This window comes from Oncorhynchus kisutch, linkage group LG29 (assembly GCF_002021735.2).
Source record: "Oncorhynchus kisutch isolate 150728-3 linkage group LG29, Okis_V2, whole genome shotgun sequence".
NCBI lineage: Eukaryota > Metazoa > Chordata > Actinopteri > Salmoniformes > Salmonidae > Oncorhynchus > Oncorhynchus kisutch.
In genome coordinates, this window is record NC_034202.2 from 11,702,857 (window position 1) to 11,729,253 (window position 26,397).

Consider the following 26,397-nt stretch of genomic DNA (forward strand, 5'->3'; position numbering starts at 1 on the left):
CATTATATTTCTCATTTGTTGTGGTTATTCCCTATCAATTCTCAAAAAAGCATATTTGCAGACATTCGGAATATTCCAGTAAAACTATAACACAGAAAATTATGAAATGACTCCAGGGGAATATAATGTTCATCATATATGTAGGCTACAGATGAATCTCAAATGTAAAGAATGATGTGGAAAAGTTCCTAGATGAGATAATGAGATGACTCGAGTTTTACTTCCTATTTTTTTCCCAACAGCAGTCTATACTTCCTTCAGATTGAAAGACTGTCAAAAGTACTGTCAGACTGATTTGTAACAGGCTGTCAAGTAAACATTGGAGTAAACTGTTGAAGCAGAAGCTATTCTTCCTTGGGTACACACAAAACATAGAACATGACAAAATACAGAACACTAATGGACAAGAACACCAACACAAATTTTAACTAAGAACACTACGAGTAAAGAACAAGATTACTAAAGTCAAGTTGAGGTGAGTTTCCAAAGGTGACACATCTGTGATATATTTTTTAAAATAATAGAAAATAAATAGATAAATAATACTAATCTCAAACATTTAAATGCTTTGTCAAGTAGACACTGATTGCGTGTCTTGTGGGGTATGTCTGGGTTTGTGAGCTGTGCGTTAACTGACTGAACAGACGATTCGGTTCTTTCAGCATGTCCATACTTCTTATAAAGACCAGCAGTGATGCACTCACCAATTAAATGGTTGAGGTAAGCCCTTTTGTCTGTAATCCCTTTGCCCTTTGGGACAGGTGTTTATGAGTGGGATATTAATCCCACCTAGGGACACTTAACCGATTTTTACTGTCAATAGCGGCAATGACGTCTTTTCTGACCCCTTGAAGGAAGTAATTTAACGCTAGTAATGCATTATTTGAAACCAGGATATTTGATAAGGTATAAACCAATTAACTATGCCTCTCGAGTGGCGCAACGCTCTATGGCGCTGCATCACAGAGTTGAGGTCACAGCCGGCCGTGACCAGGAATCCTAAAGGGCGGTGCACAATTGGCCCAGCGTCATCCAGGTTTGGCCAGGGGGCTTTCCTTGGCTCATTGCGCTCTAGCGACTCCTTGTGGTGGGCCGGCCGCCTGCAAGCTAACCATGGTCATCAGTTGACTGATGTTTCCTCCGACACATTGGTGCAGATGGCTTCCGAGTTAAGCAAGCAAGTGTTAAGAAGCAGCGTGGCTTGGAGGGGTCATGCTTCAGAGGACGCTTGACTCGACCTTCGCCTCTCCCGAGACCGATGGGGAGTTGCAGCAATGAGACAAGATCGCTATTGGATATAACGAAAATGGTGGATAAAAAAAACGTTCTGCTCATTACACTGAGTGTACAAAACATTAGGAACGCCATGATAGACTGACCAGGCCTTATTGATGTCTCCTCTTAAATCCACTTCAATCAAGTGTAGATGAAGAGTAGACAGGTTAAATATTTATTTTTAAGTCTTGAGACATGGATTGTGTTATTGTGCCAATCAGAGGGTGAATGGGCAAGACAAAGATTTAAGTGTCTTTGAACGGGATATAGTAGGTTCCAGGGGCACCAGTTTGATTGTGTCAAGAACTGCAAAGCTGCTGGGGTTTTCACGCTCAACAGTTTCCCATGTGTATCAAGAATGGTCCACCACCCAAAGGACATCCAGCCAATTTGACAACTGTGGGAAGCATTGTCAATATGGGCTGTCATCCCATGGAACACTTTCAACACCTTGTAGATGCCATGCCCCAACAAGGGCGAAATGGGGTGCAATTCAATATTAGGAAGCTGTTCGTAAATGTTTTGTAGACAAAGTGTATTTTGAGTTTTTGAAGGTTGTTCGTTGCCTAATCCATAATATTCGGTTATATATTGAAGACTCTTCATATTAACAATCCAGTCCTGCCCAAAGCCCAGCTACTCAGTCATATTAAACTCTCCAACCCTCCCTTCTCTCTCTCTCTCTCTCTCTCTCTCTCTCGTCTTTCATCAAGATGTTCATAATATTTTTATCCCTACCAGTAGAATGAATATGATCAATCATTCTTTGTCATTAACCACAAGTGTTTAGCTTGAAGGAGCTGACAGTCATGTGTCCCAAATGGCAACATATTCCCTATATAGTGCACTACTTTTGACCAGGGCCCATAGGGTGCCATCTGGGATGCAGACACACAGTAATTACCTACCTGCCATGTCAGCGTGATCGTTCATTTCTCTGTTCCACATATGTCCTTAGGTGGGATGATGCTATTGAAAAATGCAGCTTTTCCCAAAGTAGTTTGACTGAATTTGAATAAGAAATTGAAAAGATGTTGGTATATGCCATGCTGAGTCAGCGCTATAATCAACCTCCTCTTGTGTTCATCTGGTGAAGGACAGCATACATAATTACCCCCTGTATTGTAGTCATGCAGCCATGTGTACGTCATGTTTTTGTGCATTAAAAATGTTTAATGAGGGGCAATTCTAGGGTAACGGTATTATGCTGAGAAGTTTTTAACTTTAAAATGTATGCCAAACAAAGACCAATGTTTTCAAAGTTAAAGGCCCAATGCAGCCATTTTATATCAATATCGAATCATTTCTGGAATTTTGCTAGGACTGTCTGGAAGTGGTCTGAGTGAGGAGGGGGAAAGTAGCTGTTATTGGCAGAGGTTTGGAACCCTCTTTATTGGCTTATTTACTCATTTACCGCATGGTGTTGTCACCATGGAAATTCGAAACGCCTGCCCATAATGCAAAGGTCCTGTGTAGATTGTATTTTCAACCAGCAACTATCAGGAAATAACACATTTCTTTAGTGTGTTTCATCAGCTGTTGTACAATATGATATAAAACACAGGCAGTGTTTCCCCTAAGATGTTTTTCAGCAGCGGTGGCAAAGTTTGCCAGAGGTTTCAAAGCTAATTCCCTGCAATTGTACGCATTTTACCATGGCTTATGCCTTTTTCTTATGCTATCTGAGTGACTCAAACATTATCAATTATCAACAAAATCAATTACATTTTTGGAATTTCAGATTCTCCATGAGTGTCTTGTAGTGATTGATTGATTGTTTGTTCTCAAAGATGATCTTATTGAAAAATATGTTTCTCCATTAACTTTTCTATATACTTTATCTGGTTTAAGTCATTTATGTTTACACTGAAAATGTTTTCAGTGGCGTCCACAATTTAGCAGTGGCGCAAATGGATATAGGGGAGACTGAGAGGAAAGAACAGAATTTTAACTGCACTGGGCATTTAACAAACCATACAACTCTATTCAGTGACTACTTTGAACAATTTTTAAATAGTATTTTTTTTTTTTTTTTACATTTACTGTAAAAACTGCAGATGCTAAGTTTGGTAACAGGATTACAGTAAAGCTCCCCTCAGTTGTATTCTGTTACCAAACTTTATCTGCACAGTTCTTCCTGTAAATGTGTTTTTTTGTAAAAATCAGCATAATTCTGTTACCATGGAATTACTCGTCATTTTATATTGTTTTTGATGACATCATGAAGACCAATTTGGCTCACTCACAAGCCATTACTATCACTAAAATTAAATAGAGGAAAAGATTCCCAATAATCAGTTGAATCAATCGAGATATGTTCAGCTGAAATATAATTATCAAGCTAAAAGTGGGAGTTTCTCGTGGAACAAACTGCGCAGTGATGTGAACATGCATCACACACTCACATGAACACATACATTATGCTAGATTCGGAATATCATCATGTCATTATCCTTGTACAGTATGTGACCTTTGCAACTGACCTTTCAGCCAATGAATGCCCAAACCCCAGACATTAGATCCTGTTGCTCACCCTATTTTACCAGACGCATGTTGCCAGTGGTGACCAAGTGTAATTAGGTTAGTGAGAGAAGTAACTAGATTCTGCTGAGGAAATTGTCTCTCTGGAACAGTATGGCTGTCCAGGGGGTTTTAGGGCTGTGTGGTGTTCATTAGGGCACGTATGAAACCATTTTTAAAACGTTTTGCAATGGAAATGGGAATTCATGTTTCTCATTGAACCAGTAAGTCCATGTAGTCCCTCTGTTTTTTCTCACTTTTCTTCTGTTTGGTGCCTAATGAACAGAACCCTGCATACTGCCGGTTGGGGAACGGATGTTGTTTGCGGTGTTTCCCCTCCTGTAACCACATTGACCCTGATGTCAACCTGCTTTACTGAGGGTTAGAAGCCCCTGAGGCATTTTAAAGTTTGTTATCTGGTTAGACTGGGCAGATTACTCAGGGTTAGATACCCCTAATGTAATAAAGCATCTTCCCGTTATCAGTGTTGGGGAAGCTACTCTTTTTTGTTTGCCAAGCTACCAATTACTTCAGACCGGAAAAAGTTAAGCCACCCTAAAGAAAAACATAGTGTACTTAACTAAAGTTAAGCTGAAAAAGTAGTTCACCGCATCCAAACTACTTTTGATAAATGATCATATGTACTGTCGTGGCCAAAAGTTTTGAGAATGACACAAATATTAATTTTCACAAAGTCTGCTGCCTCAGTGTCTTTAGATATATTTGTCAGATGTTACTATGGAATACTGAAGTATAATTACAAGCATTTCATAAGTGTCAAAGGCTTTTATTGACAATTACATGAAGTTGATGCGAAGAGTCAATATTTACAGTGTTGACCCTTCTTTTTCAAGACCTCTGCAATACGCCCTGTCAATTAACTTCTGGTGGCCGCCCGGAGTTTGTCAGAATTTGTGGGTTTTTGTTTGTCCACCCGCCTCTTGAGGATTGACCACAAGTTCTCAATGGGATTAAGGTCTGGGGTGTTTCCTGGCCATGGACCCCCCAAAAATATATGTTTTGTTCCTTGAGCCACTTAGTTATCACTTTTGCCTTATGGCAAGGTGCTCCATCATGCTGGAAAAGGAATTGTTCGTCACCAAACTGCTCCTGGATGGTCGGGAGAAGTTGCTCTCGGAGGATGTGTTGGTAACATTCTTCATTCTTAGGAAAAATTGTGAGTGAGCCCACTCCCTTGGCTGAGAAGCAACCCCACACTGAATGTTCGTTGGATACTTTACTGTTGGCATGACACAGGACTGATGGTAGCGCTCACCTTGTCTTCCCCGGACGAGGTTTTTTCCAGATTCCCCAAACAATCGGAAAGGGGATTCATCAGTGAAAAATGACTTTACCCCAGTCCTCAGCAGTCCAATCCCTGTACCTTTTGCAGAATATCAGTCTGTCCCTGATGTTTTTCCTGGAGAGAAGTGGCTTCTTTGCTGCCCTTCTTGACACCAGGCCATCCTCCAAAAGTCATTGCCTCACTGTGCGTGCAGGTGCACTCACCTGCCTGCTGCCATTCCTGAGCAAGCTCTGTACTGGTGGTGCCCCGATCCCGCAGCTGAATCAACTTTAGGAGACAGTCCTGGCGCTTGCTGGACTTTCTTGGGCGCCCTGAAGCCTTCTTCACAGCAATTGAACCGCTTTCCTTGAAGTTCTTGATGATGTGATAAATGGTTGATTTAGGTGCAATCTTACTGGCAGCAATATCCTTGCCTGTGAAGCCCTTTTTGTGCAAAGCAATGATGACGGCACTCATTCTGGAGTATCTGTAAATTGCCATCATAGAAAATGAGGCAGCAGACTTTCAAAATTAATATTTGTGTCATTCTCAACTTTTGGCCACGACTGTACATCTGAAATGTCATAGACTGCAAATTGCAATGACAGATCACTCTGGAGTAATTTGTGAATAGATTGTTTGTGTTTAATAGGATAAATTACACAATGTTTAAAGAAAGAATTAGGCAGATCTGATGCCCAAAAAATGTTGGTCTACTTATTTTCTTTTCATAAAAATAGTGTTGTCCCAGTAGTTATCTACACCACTACATGGCAACAAGTAATTAACTACTGAAAACACTACAAAGATTAGCATTTAGTTCAACTACCAACAAGCTGCTGCAAAATGTAGTTAAATTACTTGTTGAAATGCATGTGGTTGATTACTCTCCAACACTGCCCTTTATTAGCTAGCTACTTGTTTGTGAGGCCTTTTTACAGTTTATCTGGCTAAACTTAGCAAAGAGGGTTTTATTTCTGTCAATTGTTCTTAAAATAAAATAACTTATTTTATTGACGCCAGACAGCATTTTTTGTGAGGTTATTCGGCTATTATAATCTGTTGGTCTGTCATTCCCACATGGGGTGGGTGGATCATTGTGGGTGGGGGGAACATCTGGGTGCGTCAGCCAGAAGAATATTTATCTGATTTAAAATCCTACACACTTATTCTATGGGCTCAACTTCCTCTTTCACATCTAAATTACTCACTCACACTTACTGACTTGGGGTAAATGTTAATCATGTACATCGTGTTCTAACTTTCCAGTTACATTTTTGAAAAGAACACCCTTATGTGTCACTGACATCACAGGTTTGTGTTGTTGTTTCCTTGATGCATACAACTGTAATGGTCTGCGGCAAAGATTTTTACACCTCTTCACACTTGTGCCACCCCATTTCTCACCCCTTCCTCTTTCGATCTTGAACAATAGTGTCCTATTGTTCACTTCATGAGAGGTTTGAGCAAGCACTTAGTGATTTCAAGTGTATGGAGGTTGACTTCAGTGTGAACTGCTAAATTCTCATCAACAGCTTCCGATGGCTCATTTGACCCCATCCTCTCCACTGCAAGTCTCCCACAGCGTTGTTGTAAATGAGAATGTGTTCCCTTATCAACTCACCTGGAAAAATAAAGAAAGAGAGCCTAGATAATAAAATTAAAGTAGAAAGATTTACTTCCGGTTCCATGCAATGTCACCAGTGCAGCTAGAGGTGACAACTCTAGATCACTTTTACTCCACACACAGAAATACATTCAAGGCCCTCCCTTTGGCAAATCAGATCATAATTTAGCGTTAACCAAACTCTGTCCTCTGGATCCCAAGGGGTGCGCATTTTGGTTTTTGCCTTGACGCTACACAGCTGATTCAAATGATCCAAGTTTGATGATTGGTTGATTATTTGAATCAGCTGTGTAGTGCGAAGGCAAAAACCAAAACGTGCACCCCTTGGGGTCCAGAGGACCGAGTTTGGGAAACCCTGCCATAATTCTATCCTCCTGCTTACATGTAAGAACTCAAACAGGAAGTACCAGTGATGAGGAGGTGGTCCGATGAAGCGGATGCTAAGCTACAGGACTGGAATAATATCACTAGTACATCCTGGAATATGTTCTGGGATTCATGGAGTTTCCCACATCAGTCACTGGCTTCACTGATAAGTGCGTTGACGACGTCGGATCCATAGTAATCGTGCATACATACCCCAACCAGAAGTCATGGATTACAGGCAACATCCTCACTGAGCGAAAGGCTAGAGCTGCCTCTTTCAAGGAGTGGGCTCTGATGCTCGATGAATGTGGCAAGGCTTGAAAACTATCACAGATTACAAAGGGAAACCCTGTCATGAGCTGCCCAGCGACGCAAGCGTACCAGACAAACTAAATGCCTTCTATGCTCGCTTTGAGGCAAGCAACACTGAACCATGCACAAGCTGTTCTGGACAACTGTGTGGATCTCGGTCTCTGTAGCCGATCTACGAAAATTCTTTAAACAGGTCTACATTTGCAAGGCTGCGGGGCAGGACTGAATACCAGGATGTGTACTTGGAGCATGTGCTGACCAGCTGGCAAGTGTCTGTCTTAACTGACCTTTTCAACCTATTCCTGCCAGGACAACAACCTCGCCCTCAACGTCAGCAAGACAAAGGAGCTGATCATGGACTACAGGAAACGGAGGGGCGAGCATGCCCCCATCCACATCGATGGGACTGTAGTGGAGCGGGTCGAGAGCATCCAGTTCCTGTGTCCATATCACTAAGGAATAAACATGGTCCACACATATCCACACTGTTGTGAAGAGGGCACTGCCTCTTCCCCCTCAAAAGGATGACAAGATTTGGCATGGGCTTATCAGATACTCAAAGTTTGACAGCTGCACCATTGAGAGCATCTTGACTGGCTGCATCACCCCTTGGTGCGGCAACTGCATCACTGGGTCTAAGCTCCCTACCATCCAGAACCTCTATACCAGGCAGTGTCCAAGGAAGGCCCAAAAATGGTCAGACTCCAGACATCCGAGCAATAGACTGTTCTCTCTGCTGCCGCATGGCAAGCGGTACCAGCGCACCAAGTTTGGAACCAACAGGAGCCTGAACAGCTTCTAGCCCCAAGCCATAAGACTGCTAAATAGCTAATCAAATGGCTACCTGCATTGACCCTTTTTTGCGCAAACTTTCTTGCGCTGACTCTATGCACACACACACACACTGGACTCTACCCACACGCTCACACATACTTACACTGACACCCCAACACACACTCACACACATGCATACTGATGCTACACACATTCACAGTCACCACATACACTGCTGGCTGCTACTGCTCAGTCTTATCTATTCTGTTGCCTAGTCACTTTACCCCTACCTATATGTACAAAGCTAACTCAATTGCCACATGATTATTGCATCTGTCAAATATGACATTTCCACAAACTGGCCTAGTTTGATTAGCTTATTGTTTTTTTTTCTACAGATGACGAAACAAGTTGGTGGTCTAAGGTAGTTGGATAGCAGGTCAATGTCCGTGTTTGTCATTCTTGTCCATAACCTGAATGACTCAGGGCAGTCGTATGGTTAAAGATGTGAGATAATGCTTTGTGTTCTTTGTGTGGATGCATGCTTATGGTATTAAAGTGTGACTGACAGCATTTTAGCAACATTAAATCTTATTAGAATTATGTTCATATACACCCCCAGTATGAGGACATAGATATGGTCCTTTTTTTATTCTTAGAACGTTTGGGATTTACATATAGTAAAGCGTTTGTGAAAATAATATAGCAATATAGAGTGGGGAAAAAGGCTATGTGTTTTGACAATTATTAGACACTGCAGTAAATAAAACTCAATAAAAATATCGGTGTCATCCAGGAGTCTACGGAGATCGGTGTGCCAAAGCCAATCAGAGCTTCAGTAGGCCTTTATGCAAATAAGCCATTTGCCACCTGAATGGATTTCGGGAAAAATATGTAAATACCATGGGAGTCCTCTTACATTTGGGAACTTTACAGTCCTATTGATCAAGTGATGAAAAAGTAGGCTATCTTATGCACATCAACAACAAGATAAATAACTAATGCTAGCCAGAGCAAGATGAGCTAAAATCTAATGAGGGAACGTTAGATAAACCCTCTTTTTCAGCTAGTTGGCCATCAACATTTTACTGGTAAACGATGGGGAATTGTAGCTTGTCCCAACCAAACACCCAAGCTAACTGGCTAAAGATGGCTAGCTTGCTAGCTAGCTACTTCCAGACACAAATGAGAGAACACCTCACTCTGACCATTTTATTTGCCCTAGCAGAGCTGGTTAGGCATGTTATCTAGAGCATTCGTGACTAACTTACTGTTATCGCCTACGTTTAACTGTCACTGGTCATATGCAATGGGTGTTGCACATTCGTAAATTAATCTGTTATTCTGTGTCTCTGGCACACTCTGACGAGTGCTCTGAAATCGAAGTGTTCAGCCAGAGTTACTTTTCGAACGAAAGAGATATGCTAACTAGAAAAGTCGTTAAAGTTCAGCATAGCTAGCTAGCAAAACAATTCACATTTCTTACTAGCTAACCAAATAACACCTGTATCTATAGCTGTGTATAGCCGCTGAAAAATGATATTAGGTTAAAAAGTCAGTCACTCACCCACTCCTCCAATGGCATGACATCCTCCTAGCTAGCTTGCTAGCTGCTATCTAGCTAAAATTAGGCTCAGTGTTTTTAGCTAGCTAGGAGGATGTCATGCCATTGGAGGAGTGGGTGAGTGACTGACTTTTTCTCATGACTGATTTGTGATCATAGTTTGATTGTATTGACATTCTCAGTCTTGGTTACATTTGTCTGTTTTTTGTCCAATATATTGAGACATTGAAACTGAAATAGTGCACCCGAATGGAGGCAGCAAACAATGTACCAGGCCAGCTGTGATTTACAACTTGACAGCAATATTTTTTTAGGCTACCTAGAAATGTATAGCTGAATTATATGAATCATGCATTGAACTGCATCCATCTATTCTGCCAACAATGCCTTAGTGTACATCATGGAATGTTGAGTAAAATGGAACCTATTTTCAAACCTCTTATAAAATTGGTTTGGTAGCATAAACTGGGAATTTGATATTTGACTCATATTATGATTGTATATTTGTTTCATATCTGCAAAGTAGTTAAAATGCTGTCAGTTCCACTTTAACTGAATCACTTCTCAGCCAATATTAACATATGTGAGAGAAGGTCGTTGAGGTGAGACAGGGAGAGCCTATCACCTTACAAGACATTATGGTGTGTTCTTAGTCAGCAGGACACAAACGGTACTGAAGCTCTTAAACTGAGACATTAAGGTTGGCTTTTACATTTTACACTCCAATACCAATTATCAAACCGTAATAGATAAAGTTACTTTTTACTTTTACAAAAACGTTATTGTTGCATGCTGAGGGAAGCTGGTAAGCAACCCCGTTGCTCCTGCTACTCTCAGACAAGACACACAGACAGACCGATGTCCTTACTCCTCAAGAAGGCCAGGCAGATTGCAGTCTGTGTGTACATCCACTGGACCTTCTGTGAAGTGATAGCTACCTCCCAGGTTTATTTCAGTCCTGTGTACTACTTCTGGGGATGTTTGGTGCTGGCTGTGTCTAGAGTAAAGAAGGGACTCCGGTGCTGCCTGCTTGGTTTCATATGTACTTTCTAAGCAGGTGCAACAGATAACCTAGAAACACAAATCTATGAGTAAAATACAGAATAGACTTGAATACTGGTGGGAAAACGGGCGGATGCTAGTCATCATACATTTCCATGAACCATTTCCTATCTGAGTCAGTCACATAGTTGAATGACAGATTACATCAACTACACCAGACAACAGATATAGCTGAGGTGACTCATCTTGAACCATAGATTACCACTGATATCGTATGGCATTTAATAAGCTCACATTCTTCAGGATAATAGATGTCATATCCTCCTCCGATGAGGGACAATCACACAGGGCGGATCTGATTTCATAACTTTAATTGGTTTTCTTTATCAACCCTACACTGTTCATACAGTGTGAGCATATGTTTGCGTTCCACAATGAAGGTTAATCAAACGGGAGGCTATCTGTGGGCATTGGTGTTGTATTACAGCATCAGTCTATTGGCGGATCTATGTCTGTCGAGTGGGTCATTCTGCCTGCCAGACAGACATCAGAGGTCTTGTCTAGAGCTAAATGAACTCCTAGTTGTATCAAGGGCTTAACAATGCTTCTCATGATGTTGCGGCCCATCCGCATCTAAACATTTTAACAGAACAATGAATCAGATTTTATGCCGTTTGTCACAGCTCAACAGAGGTGGGACCAAGTCACTATTATTCAAGTCACAAGCAAGTCTCAAGTCACAAGGTCTGAGTCTCAAGTCGAGCCCCATGTAGAATGGGCCAAGACTAGAGTCAAGTCCAAGTCGTGCAGTCTAAGAGAAAGCTAAAAAGTATATAAAAAATCTATACATGCAATGACTTTTTCAACTACAAATCTTTGTCTTTTTATTGAAGCTACCAGACACTTCTTCATTGTTTTGTCTACAACATTTTTATTAGCCGATGTAATTGTAAAACAAGGACCTTGTAGCTGTGGTAAGGACATGAAATCAGCTGAAGGCAAGGCAGGTTGACATGCTCATAGTGTATATTTATTTACAGGTCTTGGTGATCCAATGGTGAAAGTGCCCTATCATGCAAAATACACCAAGTAGATTTACCACATATACAAGGGCAATAGCCCAAAAGAAATGGCATCTGTATCAGGCTCAATAGCACAAAAGAAATCTGAACGGACACCGGTAGAGGGCTTGACTGTATACCCTCTCCCTGAGAAACCAAATTGAAACGGTCTTACAGGAGCTCAAACTGGTAGGCCTAACGTAAACACAAATGTGCGCAACCGCAACATTCAAACGAGGCTACAAAGAAAACAAATGGGTCTGTAGCGACTGTGTTGACTTCAAAATCGTGGGTGTGAACTAGGTTTCTATTCAAGCGTTGATCGTCATGGTAATGGCTCTATAGTATTGGAGAAAAGTTGAAAAAAAACGAACCCTCCGTTACATCGGGACATGTCATGTCGTAACGTACAGCAAGCTTAAAGCAACTATTTCTGTCTTACAATCTCTCTCCACCAGGTGTAGCACGACTCTCATCCTTTAAAAACAAGAAATGGACAGTGACGGGGGTAAGGGGGGATACCTAGTCCTTTTTTGCTTCATCATTGCATGCGATCGTCATTCTCAAAGCCGCTGTTAACTTCTAAGATCACTTTAGCACCGCCCTAAAAACCCGATTCAACTGCGACACAAACCTTCAAATAGGTAAATAATGTAATGACACATTATATAAACTCTTTATAGTGTTTTATTTACATTTTAGAGGCGATAAGGTGATAAGTTGGACAGATCGCGTGAAAATAAGCAATTTTCCCACATGACATCTCTCCTTCTCACTATCACGCATTAGTTTCGCTTCCCCACCCACCATTTTTAAAAAGACCCGACGAGGCTCATTGCCTGCTTGAATTATGCAGAAACGGGCAGCGTTTAGGTAATGTAATTGATTTTGTTGGAAAGGGGAGAAATTGTGCTTTACAATGGTATTGACATTACAGTTGATCTGGAAGTATTTTGTTTTTGGGGCGCTAAAATAAGGGCAATTGTACGGACCAAGGCGATGTACTAGTTTACATAATATAAGCATTTGCTTATATTGAAAATGTATCGTAGGCCTATCGAACATGAAACCGATGTCTATGTGTTGCAATGAACGGTACAGGGATTGAATGATGAAATGCTAGTAATTCTTGTAGTATTAGATGTAATATATATTTACCACATAGGGCCTATGCATTTAAAATGCGTGAAAGCAACCGCAAACGTTTCAACGAGAGAAAAAAAAACACTCCACTGGCCGGGGGGTTTGGAGAGCAGCGCCTGTGGCGCGTCTTTGCCACAGTAGAGAGATCAACACAACAAAACTGAGGGGTGGTTCTATTCTTTGTGGCCTTTTATTTTATCTTTTATATTTTTTTTATATTGCAGATATATTTTGGATTCTGTGAATTTAATTGTTTGCATAATTTCTAATCCCCTTTTTATATAAAAACAATCAGCACTACGACCCCTCCCCTGATTGGAGGAAATTAACGGACAACAATACTTCTATTGATATTTTCGCTCACATGTACGGTATGTGTAGTTAAATAATTATACATGTTTCTATTTTCCTCTTTCTGCAAGTGCTGGGTTTTTACCCACAGCGGCCAATCCAGCATTCATTCATATCTTAATTCCAACCCTTCGATGTCCACAGGTTAACAAATCTTTGCCAGTATAATACCATTTTGCTATTTCCTTTTGCAATACATCCCTCCATTTTACTGAGATGTCTACAAGGGTCTTGAACCTCCCTATTTGTAACATTTCTACCAGTATTTCCCTAAAATTAAATACTTTACCCAAGAGGGTAATAATATTTCCCATTGACTGATGATCGTGGTTTTTCCAGGTGCCCTAACAGTACAGTTTACAGTTTTGAACACTATTAAAACAACCAACCATTCATGGACCTGACTCCAAAAACGAGCCACCAATGGACAGTGTCAGAAAATATGCTCTATTGATTCTGTTTTTCTTCATGGCAGTCTTCCCCATATATTGAGAATTATTTCTGTAGCAAGTATTTTATATAATACTGTAGCTTAGATTTTCAATTGTTTTATATACAGTGCATTCGGAAAGTATTCAGACCCCTCAAATTGTTTCCACATTTTATGGCCTTATTCTAAAATTGATTTAATAAATTTTTTCTCTCCTCAATATACAAACAATACCACATTATGACCAAGCAAAAACAGTTTGTTTTGACAATTCATTGAAAATGTGCGGTTTTAATCTGCAAAACTCACTCTTAAACACAGGATGAGCCTCTATTAGTAGTTTGGAGTAAGATATCATTTCGGTATAATTGATGTTTTAACAGAGTTTTAATGCCTTAACGGTAGGTAGCATAAATGTAACTACATGTAAAGTGCGAATTTGCATTAGTATACGTATAAAATGCAAAGTTACACCTCACTTTTCTATTTTTCGAGTTTTTACATAAGCCAATCAGAATGCCGAAGTCATGTCAGAATTTGTTTTATCCGGGGAGTGATGTAATATGGAGGACCTGGCAAGCCAGCCTATTTCCTATAAAGAAACCGCAACAGAAATAACTTCAAATTGAACTAAATCATTTGCACTAATTAATACTGGCTACAATTACATTTTCAGCAAACTTACAAGCAAATGCTTTATGAATTTGTTACAAATCAACTTAGCCCTACCAGCCTGCTAACTTTAACAATATGTTAGCGCTATGTGAGTCAGCTAATTGCTGTCATCACCTAGCTTACAGCTACATTAAAGTAAACCAAAGTTTTGGAAATACATAACGCCATCTAACCAGTTGTCAAAGAATGTTAGCTACATGCAGCTATCTTACCCAGCAAGCAAGCCAGCCAGCTAACATTAGCTATTTAGCCAACTAGCTATTAGCCTAGCCAAACACCAGGGTGATGGTTGGCAAGCTACAGCCCAACTATTGGGGACCAGCTAGAAAACAACTAAACACAACCACGGATCAAAGCAAAGAGAGAGCAGAGATTTACAGATTAATGGCTGGGGCCCATCCGATAGCAAAACTTTTAAAAGCATGCAGGCTAAATTGGCAACCAAAGCCAGGGGGAAGCAGGTGCTTCACTGGCAGATGGAGAGTCAGAGAAATCCCAAATGGATAGATTCCAGATGTCTGTCAGCTGACGCACAAGCACTAAGGCAAGGCGGGAAAAGTTACAAAACACCAGTAGCCGACTTCACAGAGAACATGCAGAGAAGTTGTCAAACAAAAAGGTGAACAGACGTGGTACTACAAAATAATAGCAAGCAGGTATGACTTTCTTTCATTTTGAGCCCATGGGAAGAAGGCATCAGAGCCTGCCCTGATAACAGGTTCCCACTAAATAACAGAGCTACAATGTCTGTGAAGAGCATGCTGCATGGCCGCATGAGCCCGATCTGGTTCTTGTTTACATCACAATTCCTGTGATTGGTTCATTGTAGTTCACCACAGCCAACACTTGGTCTGGAATGTAATTACATGCGAGCATGGCTAGTTGCTAACGTTAGCCAGCTTGAGCTAGCATATGAACTCTGTAGCACAGAGTAGATCCTCCATATGACGTTGAGAATTAGTGCGTTGTAATAACCAAAATACATAACCGTTTGTACCTATAGATAACCAGATCGTGAATACAACTAAGTCTTTGATGACACCATGTTGTTACATTGGTGAGTAAAAATGAATGCTTTCTATCCTTTAAAGGGATACTTTGGGATTTTTGCAATGAGGCCCTTTAACTACTTCCGCAGAGTCAGATGAACTTGTGGATACCATTTTTATCTCTCTTTGTCCAGCATGAAGGAAGTTAAGAGGTATTTTAGCAAGCCAATGCTAACTGGCGTTAGCGCAATGACTGGTAGTCTATGGGTATCTGCTATCATGGTAGTTAAAGGGCCTCTGCCAAAATCCCAAAGTATCCCTTTAATATGTTTTAACCCTCAAGGCATGTTCATTATATAAATATCCCATTGAACTTTATCTGGTTTGTCATTCCAAAGGAATTCTCGCATGACTTGGGAAAGGATTTTCCTGTAGTCGGTAGAGCCATGAATAAATATGTAAACTAGAGAATTAATCAGGTTAATTTTCCCTTAGATGGACAGGTGTTTCCGTCTCCACGGTTTCAAGATCATATCTATTTTGCAAAGTATTTTTCACAGTTTTCTATCAAAGTTAGTAGTTGAGAAGATTGCTAAACTTTTCTGAGCTATGTGCATCAAGCACATCAACTTTGCCATCCGCCCATTTAATCGGGAGACCACATCACAATTTAAAGTTTATCTTTTAGAAACGCAATGCGTAATTTAGTACACACGGTGCTTTGTTTGTTCTTTTCCTGGTACTCCCTGGTCTTCTGTAAGCTTGGTATAGCCGAAGTAGTCGACATATTGCCAGATTGCAGGGATGGGCAAGAGATGTTGGCGCACAGATACATTTTTAATTATTTTTGTAAATCAGTTGAACTTACAGAAGGTGCAATTTAGACATTTTGTTAGTCACTCTCTCAGATATCATATTAACATGGCATAAGTCATGGCAAAATGTGTAGAATTGCAGGGAATTAGTAGAATTGCATGAGATTAGCTTTCAAACAGTTTTAAAAAAATCCACCCCATAGCAAATGGATAGGATTGCAGGAAATTCACTGTAAAATTTCACCTTCTTTCTCTCTGCCTCATGGCATTTTTTAAATATATTTCATGACATTTCTCAAAGTTTCTAAATCTTCTCTCCACCCATGGCAAAATGTGTAGAATTGCAGCAAAACTTGCTTTAAGACTAGGGTTGGCTCTGAATGCATGTGGGGTATGGATGTTTGTAGGCAGACCCCCAAGCCACTGTGGCCTGCAAGGTGAGGGAGGCCCTCAACCAAGTCTCGTTTAGGGCCCTCTAAAGGCTAGTGCCGGCCCTGGCTACTGATATAATGCATTTATTTAAGGGTTAAGTAGTTTAACTGCAAAAATTGATTGAACAAATTAGTTGACTGTATGTCTTGGACTGTGGGTAGGGTACGCATTTCCTTGATCCACTGCGATCGCTCATGATGACTTCAGATGTTTTGTTGCCCATCCCTGGTGTACAGTATGTAACCTTGATTTTGTGTTTGTGTTCGTCTCAGGCACTGGGAGGCCGTCAAGAGGTGGGATGAAGCCATCCAGATGACTCCAGAAAACCCTCTACTGTACGAGATGAAGTCCCAGGTACATTACAGTACTACTGCTCTCAGCTACTTATCCTCCTCTCCTCCTGTTGTCTTTCTAGTTCGACAATTCTCCAGCCATCAGACGACAACCAGCCAAATAGGGCCAGATACAGCCAGATAAGAACTTCCTCGGTTTTTCTTTGCTACAAACAGAAAATGTTGTTTTGTATGAACCTTTTTTCTCCCTTTCTTGTTCTCTGTGCTGGTACAATACAATCACAGTGTGTCGAATTTACCTCCAGATACAATTTGACTGTCGGAGGTAAGTTTCTCCTGGAAGCTCCCTTTAGGCCACGGATGGGCAATTGATGGCCCGCTATACAGTACCAGTGAAATGTTTGGACACACCTACTCATTCAAGGATTTTTCTTTATTTTTACTATTTTCAATATGACAACTTTGCACACTCTTGGCATTCTCTGAACCAGCTTCATGAGGTAGTCACCTGGAATGCATTTCAATTAACAGGTATACCTTGTTAAAAGTATATTTGTGGAATTTTTTTCCTTAATGCGTTTGAGCCAATCAGTTGTGTTGGTAAAAGACCAAGTCGCTATTATGGCAAAAACAACTCAAATAAGCAAAGATAAACAACAGTCCATCATTACTTTAAGACATGAAGGTCAGTCAATACGGAACATTTCAAGAACTTTAAAAGTTTCCTCAAGTGCAGTCGCAAAAAACATCAAGCTCTTTAATGAAACTGGCTGTTATGAGGACCGCCACAGGAAAGGAAGCCTCAGTTACCTCTGCTGCAGAGGATGGAGTTAACTGCACCTCAGATTGCAGCCCAAATAAATGTTTCAGACTTCAAGATACAGACACATCTCAACATCAACTGTTCAGAGGAGACTGTGTGAATCAGGCCTTCATGGTTCAAATTGCTGTAAAGAAACCACTACTAAAGGGCACCAATGAGAAGAAGACTTGCTTGGTCCAAGAAACACGAGCAATGGACATTAGACCGGTGGAAATTCAAAATTTGAGATTTTTGGTTCCAATCGCCTTGTCTTTGTGAGACGCAGAGTAAGTGAACGGATGATCTCTGCATGTGTAGTTCCCACCGTGAAGCATGGAGGAGGAGGAGGTGTGATTGTATGGGGGTGCTTTGCTGGTGACACTGTCTGTGATTTATTTAGAATTCAAGGCACACTTAACCAGCATAGCTACCACAGCATTCTGCAGCGATACGCCACCTCATCTGGTTTGCGCATAGTGGGACTATAATTTTTTTTCAACAGGACAATGACCCAACACCCCTCCAGGCTGTGTAAGGGCTATTTGACCAAGAAGGAGACTGATGGACTGCTGCATCAGATGACCTGGCCTCCTAAATCACCCGACCTCAACCCAATTGGGATGAGTTGGACCACAGAGTGAAGGAAAATCATCCAACAAGTGCTATATGGGAACTCCTTCGAGACTGTTGGAAAATAATTCCACATGAAGCTGGTTGAGAGAATGCCAAGACTGTGCAAAGCTTTCATCAATGCAAAGGGTTGCTACTTTGAAGATTTCTTTTACACATTTTTGGTTTCTGCATGATTCCATATGTGTTATTTCATAGTTTTGATGTCTTCACTATTTTACAATGTAGATAACAGTAAAAATAAAGAAAAACCTTTGAATGAGTAGTTGTCCAAACTTTTGACTGGCACTTGACTTTTTCCACATTTTGTTACGTTACAGCCTTATTCTAAAATGGATTAAATAAATACAAATCCTCAGCAATCTACACACAATACCCCATAAAGACAAAGTGAAAACATGTTTTTAGAAAATACAGAAATACCTTATTTACATAACTATTCATTGCCTTTGCTATGAGACTCAAAATTGAGCTCGGGTGCATTCTGTTTCCATTGATCGTCCTTGAGATGTTTCTTCAACTTGGAGTGCACCTGTGGTAAATTCAATTGATTGGACATGATTTGGAAAGTCACTGATGGATTCTGTTAAAATGTAACATTTTTCAATTTAAACTGTAGTTTGTTTTTATCCTTTTTAGCGAGTGATTATTGAGTATTAATGGAGTTTAGGCCATGAAACTGTGTGTATACTAATTTATAAAGCTGTACCTAATCAGATAAGAGGAAATTGCCTAGGATCAGAGAGCAGGGTCAGGCCCAGAAGATGGATAGCTAAACAAAGAGAGGGCCATTGACATTTCACAGGGGAAAGGAGGAAATCTCATTGGGTTCATAAAATGTATAGCTTGGGAGGTGACGCCTACAAAGGAAGAGTTTAAAATGTGTTGTAAACTTTCGAAATGTATGCACTCAGCTGATGTCATCCTGGTCTCAATTCCTTATTGCAAAGAGGTCGCAATAGAATTTTTTATTTGAACAGCACACACCCATCTAAATGAGGTCCCACAGTTAACCATGCTAAGGAATTGTCCTTAGAGCTCTGAGACAGGATTGTGTCGAGGCAGAGATCTGGGGAAGGGTACCAAAACAGTGCTGCAGCATTCAAGCTCCCCAAGAACACAGTGGCCTTCATCATTCTAAAAATGGAAGATGTTTGGAACCACCAAGACTCATCCTAGAGCTGGCCGCCCTGCCAAACTGAACAATCGGGGGAGAAGGGCCTTGGTCAATGAGGTTACCAAGAAACTGATGGTCACTCTGACAGAGCTCCAGAGTTCCTTTGTGGAGATGGGAGAACCGTCCAGAAAGACAATCATCTCTGCAGCAATCAGGCCTTTACAGTAGATTGGCCAGACGGAAGCCACTCCTCAGTAAAAGGCACATGACAGCCCGCTTGGAGTTTGCCAAAAGGCACCTAAAGGACTCTCAGACCATGAGAAACAAGATTGAACTCTTTGGCCTGAATGCCAAGCGTCACGTCTGGAGGAAACCTGGCACCATCCCTACGGTGAAGCATGGTGGTGGAAGCATCATGCTGTGGGGATGTTTTTCTGTGGCAGGGACTGGGAGACTAGTCAGGATTGAGGGAAAGATGAACGGCGCAAAGTACAGAGAGATCCTTGATGAAAATCTACTCCAGACTGCTCAGGACTTCAGACTGGGGCGAAGTTTCACCTTGAAACAGGACAACGACCCTAAGCATGCAGCCAAGACAACACAGGACAAGTCTCTGAATGTCCTTGAGTGACCCAGCCAATGCCCTGACTTGAACCCGATCAAACATCTCTGGAGACACCTGAAAATAGCTGTGCAGCAACGCTCCTCATCCAACCTTACAGAGCTTGAGAGGATCTGCAGAGAAGAATGGGAGAAACTCTCCAAATTCAGGTGTGCCAAGCTTGTAGCGTCATACCCAAGAAGACTCAATGCTATAATCGCTGCCAAAGGTGCTTCAACGAAGTACTGAGTAAAGGGTCTGAGTCATTATTAGGAAACATTTCTGAATGGGGTATTGTGTGTAGATTGGTGAGGGGGGGACAAAAACAATTTAATACATTTTACAATAAGGCTGTACCGTAACAAAATGTGGAAAAAGTCGAGGGGGCTGAATACTTTCTGAAGGCACTGTATATATAATTTGGGGGGGACTCCGTCGGGGTCTTAGAATAGTAGAATCACATGTTGCAATTTCGAAATGTGGCTGTGCATCAGCAGTTTTTCTCACGTCAGTCACTGACATTCACTCAATTAGCCCATGTCAGCATAAAAATATGTTGTTTGGTAAATTAGTCGAGCCAGCTATCCAATTACTGACCGGAGGGCCCCCGTTGAATTTGTAAGTCACTCTCACTCAGATATCATTTTAAAAACTGCAAACATTTCTCTCCACCCTATGGCGAAATGTGTATAATTGCAGGAAATTAACTGTAAAACTGCTAATCTATGCCTCATGGCAATTTTTGTTGAATTTCATGACAATCTTCTCTCAAAATATGTACAATTGCAGGAAATTACCTCTAAAACAACATTTCACTTAGGGCCCCCAAAAGTCTACGGCCGGCTCTGACTACATGTGTGGGTATGGATATGGGTACGCAGACCCCCAAGCCACTGCGGCCCCTCATAATGAGTTCAGATTTTTTTTGTGTCCCCCACCCCATCAAAGTTTCCCATCCATGCTTTAGGCTGTCAGGAGAGAAGTTAGCTCTAGGACCATTTGTGTACTTGAGCTTTGCCATGAAAAAAAAACAGCCATTGGACACGGGGAACGGTCTTTCATAATGACCTGCTGTTAAGAGAGAAACTACGCAGCTTGAGATTAGAAAGTGAGTCTCTTTATATGAGGGAGGATACAATTTCATTTCAAATGGTTTATTTGACCATTTCACTCTGTCCCTCCCTCCCCTCTCTCCTAGGTGTCATTGAGGGTAGAGATTAGGCTAGCTAGCCAACAGAGGTCTGTGTGTGGGTGGGGGGGGTGTAATCCTAAAGCAGAATAGCGATCTAAACCCGACTGTGATGTAGTCACACCACATGTACCCTGACATACTCCAACAGTATCTGTAACACAATTAACTTTCTCCTTATAGCCTGAACCTTTCCAATAAACATTCTCCCTCCACGCTTTTAATGGCTGACATTATTAACCATGATTAAGAAATTTGAGTAGAAATTCATTACGTGACCTATGTGGCAAATAATGAAAGCTTCCGTTATTACCTTCTTTAGGGGAAATGTAATATCATGTTCTTTTACTCATGAAGTGTGCGGTTTTAAATGTTTAACTCGGTCCTCATGTCCTCGACTGTATTCTCGGTTGCTACAGATTAGTCATGCTATAGAAGGGATACATTAACAGGGTCACACACACACACACACACACACACACACACACACACAAGTCTACTTGTATGCTGTGTAGCGGAGGAGACATATCCCTCCCTCATTAAGTTATATTCTGATGTGTTTCATTACACATGAATAGTCTGACTGGTCGGTGGAATAAAAATATATGACCCCATTAGTCCAGTCTCTGTCTTTTGGACGTTCTGCACTTGCTGCAAGACCAGCTATAAGGCTGTCTCAGAGGTGAGATGCCTCTCTCAGAGCCAGAAGACTGGGATGGAGACACAACTCTGACATTTGCCATTCATTTCCTCTCATCACGTTCCTCCCTTTAACTCACTCAGTTTCTCTGTGATGCTCACAGTCCTCTCTCTGTCTGTTTGTCCATCCGTCACGCTCGCATGGTCCTTTTGTGTGTTCGTCACTCTGTTCCTTTAAAGTTTTGATTGGTTGGCATGAGATCGATCTCATTGCAGCCATGGCGTCACTTCACCGATGTCTTTCTGTTAGGCTGCATGAGAGCATGAATGATGAGGATAAACTTTTATTGTCCATTGAATATAACGTTTGCCTTTAGAAAAACAGTCAAAAACATAAATCACAGAACGAACCAAATTTGAACCCAAGAGATTAGAGTTTTGTTACTAAGACTCATCCACCGTGTTATTTTCTCACTTTCTAACCTAATACACAACATATATTTTTATTTTTTATTTCTTAGACAATCACTTATGGAGTCACTATTCTCTTCCCGGGCACGTCCTCTCTGGGCCCGCCCTTTCTACCTCAGTACATTACAGCACTAGTAGCTCCTGTGGTCTGCAGTCCAAAGACAGATGGCGTCATTAGCAGTGTATCACTGGAGGTCGCTGTGTATTATGGCCAGTACTCTAACCCTCATTTGTAATGTAATAACAGGTCGTTTACCAGGATCCTGCTGTAGCTCGCCTGCTGTTGCTGAAATTATACATTACATAGACCGTAGGACTGCATTATAATGTCAGGACCAATATGTTTTCCAGAGGGGTGATTCCTCACTAAACCAGGACAAAAAAAATAGCATGATTTTTACGAAATGTAATTCTTAAAATATTATTTTTGGAGGAAGGATTGTTAGCATATATTTGATATTTTGATCTTAAAGCATAATTGAGACATGTATTGAAGTTGGAATATTTTTGACTTTTTGGCCTTATATTGTTTCATTTTGTTTGTTTGTTTAATATTGTTTCATTTGTAGGTGCTACAAAGCAAAAATTGTGGTGTCATGAAGCTTTTTTGTTGTTGGAAGTAAAAGACTAAAACACCAGGAAATCAGCTCCAAGTCCATTTTTATTTTGGAACTCTGTATCAAAGTATTCCCACGCATAATAGAGCTGTACACTCAATGGCCAGTTTATTGAGTACACCCATCTGGTACCGGGACGGACTGCCATTTGCCTCCAGAACAGCCTGAATTATTTGGGTAATGGAAACGTTGCTCAATTAGTACCAGGGGGCCTAACGTGTGCCAAGAATATATTCCCCACACCAGGCAGGATGGGGCCATGGACTCGTGCTGCTTACTCCAAATCGTGACTGTGTCAACAGGAACTGGGATTTGTCAGATCAGGCAATGTTTTTCCACTCCTCAATTGTCCAGTGTTGGTGATCCAGCCTGGTCTCATATTTCAATTTTATTTTTTATTTTATTTTTTATTTAACCTTTTATTTAACTAGGCAAGTCAGTTAAGAACAAATTGTTATTTACAATGACGGCCTAGGAACAGTGGGTTAACTGCCTTGTTCAGGGGCAGAACGACAGATTTTTACCTTGTCAGCTCAGGGATTTCGTTCTAGCAACCTTTTGGTTACTGGCCCAATGCTCTAACTACTAGGCAGCCTACCGCCCCTCATAGACTCGACATAACATAGTAAATGTAAATCCGGGACATTGAAATTATTATGATTTGTGCCTTTTGGTACAAAAGGCACAAATATAATATATGTTTATGCATTCTAAATAATATATGTTTAAATATAATATATGTTTATGTATTCTAAATAATATTTGTTTTGATTTAGAGTGGACCATTATCATGCACCATTCTCAAAACAGTGGCTGGGGAAAAAATGCATGTCATCTATGCAATTAAATAGCAAATGGAGAAATCCATAGATGGCCTAATGAATTCATTTCAATTGACTGATTTCCTTATATGGACTATTTTTTTTTGTTGTATTTCTGACTTTTAAGCCACTTTGCAACTACTTAGCGTGTTATTGAACCCTTCCCCTAATCTTAACTCTTTAAATGGATACAATGGGATTTTGGCAGTGAGGCCTTTTATCTACTTCCCTGGAGTCAGATGAACTTGTGGATACCATTATCATGTTTTTCTGTCTGGTATGTAGGAAGTTAGCATTGGCTCGCGAAACTACCTCTAACTAGCATCATGACTGGAAATCTATGGGTATCTTCTAGTAAATACCTCTGCCAATATCCCAAAGTATTCCTTTAACCTAACTCCTAACCTTAATCCTAACCTAACCCTTAGCCTAGCTAATGTTAGCCACAACAAATTGGAATTAATACAATTTTGCACATTGGAAACATATTGTACATTTTTAGCAAATACGTAACATATGACACGAATTGTAATTCATAACTTGTCATGCAAAATGGATGATGGACATCCACAAATTAATGCATACCATACAAAAAGTAACATATACTAAATGGAGTGTCCTGGAAAGAATAATACGAAATTCTGAGATCCGGCTGGGTGATCATGTGCCCACTGAAGCCGCCACTTGTTTTTAGCTGATAGGAGTGGAACCAGATGTGGTCGTCTGCTGCAATAGCCCATCCGTGACAAGGACTGATGAGTTGTTCCGTTCTGCATACCACTGTTATACTGCACCGTTATTTGTCTGTTAGTTTGCACGATTCTTGCCATTATCTTTCGACTTCTCATCAACAAGCTGTTCTCGCCCACAGGGCTGTCGCTGACTGGAGGTTGTACTTTTGTCGCACCATTCTCGCTAAAACCCTAGACACTGTTGTGCGCGGAAAGCCCAGGAAGCTGGCCATTTCTGAGATACTGGAACCTGCGTGCCGGGCAGCAACGATCATACCATGCTCAAAGTCTCTTAGGTCACTCGTTTTGCCCATTCTAACATTCAATCGAACAGTAACTGAACGCCTCGATGCCTGTCTGCCTGCTTTATATAGCAAGCCACAGCCCTTTGACTCACTGTCTGTTGGAGAGAACCATTTTCGTTAACAGGGTGATGCACCTGATAAACTGGCAACTCAGTGTATGTGATCGTACAGAATTCAGAATTCAGTTTTTCCTCCAGGTTTTCTGCAATGTTGCAAACTAACATAAGCAAAAACTCTGCAGAATGTGTCCTACCCAGTGACAAACAACATGCATTACCCCTTCTACGGCCACATGGGGGAGGGTTTTTAAAATGTAACATAAAATGTAATTTGCCGCTTGAAGCCAGCAGACCAAGCGAACCGTTTCTACTAATTCAAAATACTCCAGACTTCCAAAGGAGGCGTGACAACAACATGGAGGTATGGCTATGCGAGACTACATTGCCTACTATGTCAATCTGTATCAAATGGGCCATAACTTTAAAATTAGCAGAGATCCTACTCTCAAACTTGGAAAAGCCCGTGGAGTATATTATGCTCAATATTATAAATGATTTGGCTAATCAAAAATGGTAGATTTTCAACATTAATGTATATAGTTTTCAATATTTATTAATTCATGTAATTTTTTGTTGTTGAAATTAAAGTACTATTCATATTACAGGACAAAGCTTCATATGACACCGATTCTTGCTTTTGTACCACTTACAGATGAAAGGAGGCCTGGCTAATGCCAAAATGTCAACAATATTCCAACTTCAATTAATTATTTCTCAATTATGCTTTTAGATACAAATGTAAAATATATGTCAACAATCCTTCCTCAAAATGAAATTTTGTGAAAATCCCCCAAATTATTTTCATATTGGTGCAGCATATTGTTTGACCATTGCATTCTGAACCTTGACTTGCAGGTGCTGACCGTCCTGCAAGAGGTGTTCCCGGCGGTGCAGGCAGCAGAGATGGCTGTGAAGCTCCGCCCCCTGTGGTGGGAGGGCTGGCAGACACTGGGCCGCGCCCAGCTTAGTCTGGGAGAGGTGGACCTGGTCAGTATTACCGTACATTTGTCATACTATTGTGCCAGCCTGGTCCTTTTGAGCAACTATGGAGGATGTGTAACCAGGCCAGCTTGGTTGGCCCGGGTAGGTTTTGCGCTGTAGTGTGACAAGCATTCAAGTTGTGTTTTATGCACAACTAGGTAGCCTAACTTGAGATCCAGGTGCATGAAAACCAAGATATTAGTGCATAATGCACTTCTCCCTTTGACATCAATGCAAGGTTTAAGTGAACAACTGTAATGCATCTCATGTTAGGTTTCAGTCCACTGTAGGGAGGTGAGTCTGCAGAGAAGTGGCCCTAGCTTGTCTGTCATCCCCACACTAATGTGCCAGTCATTACCCTGAGCTCCTATTTATAACTGTTCTCTGTGTAATAAAGTGGCTCTTCTTTAAAAGCACATCCAAGTGCCCGGGGCATGGAAGATTACTTAAAGTGCCCAACAGTGCTCACCTGAACCTCTCTGTACAGTGGGTATCATAAGTATTCACCCCCTTGGATTTC

At 41.0% G+C, this 26,397-nt stretch overlaps 1 protein-coding gene across 2 annotated transcripts in view; it reads left to right on the forward strand.

Annotated features, from left to right (window-relative positions):
• Positions 1-26,397, forward strand: part of ttc33 (tetratricopeptide repeat domain 33) — a 45,406-nt gene that overhangs the window by 7,353 nt on the left and 11,656 nt on the right. For both annotated transcript variants that reach the window (XM_020465341.2, XM_031809189.1), the window contains exons 2-3: positions 16,894-16,975; positions 25,752-25,883. In XM_020465341.2, the coding sequence (XP_020320930.1) occupies positions 16,894-16,975; positions 25,752-25,883 (214 nt within the window). The remainder of the gene's footprint in view (positions 1-16,893; positions 16,976-25,751; positions 25,884-26,397) is intronic.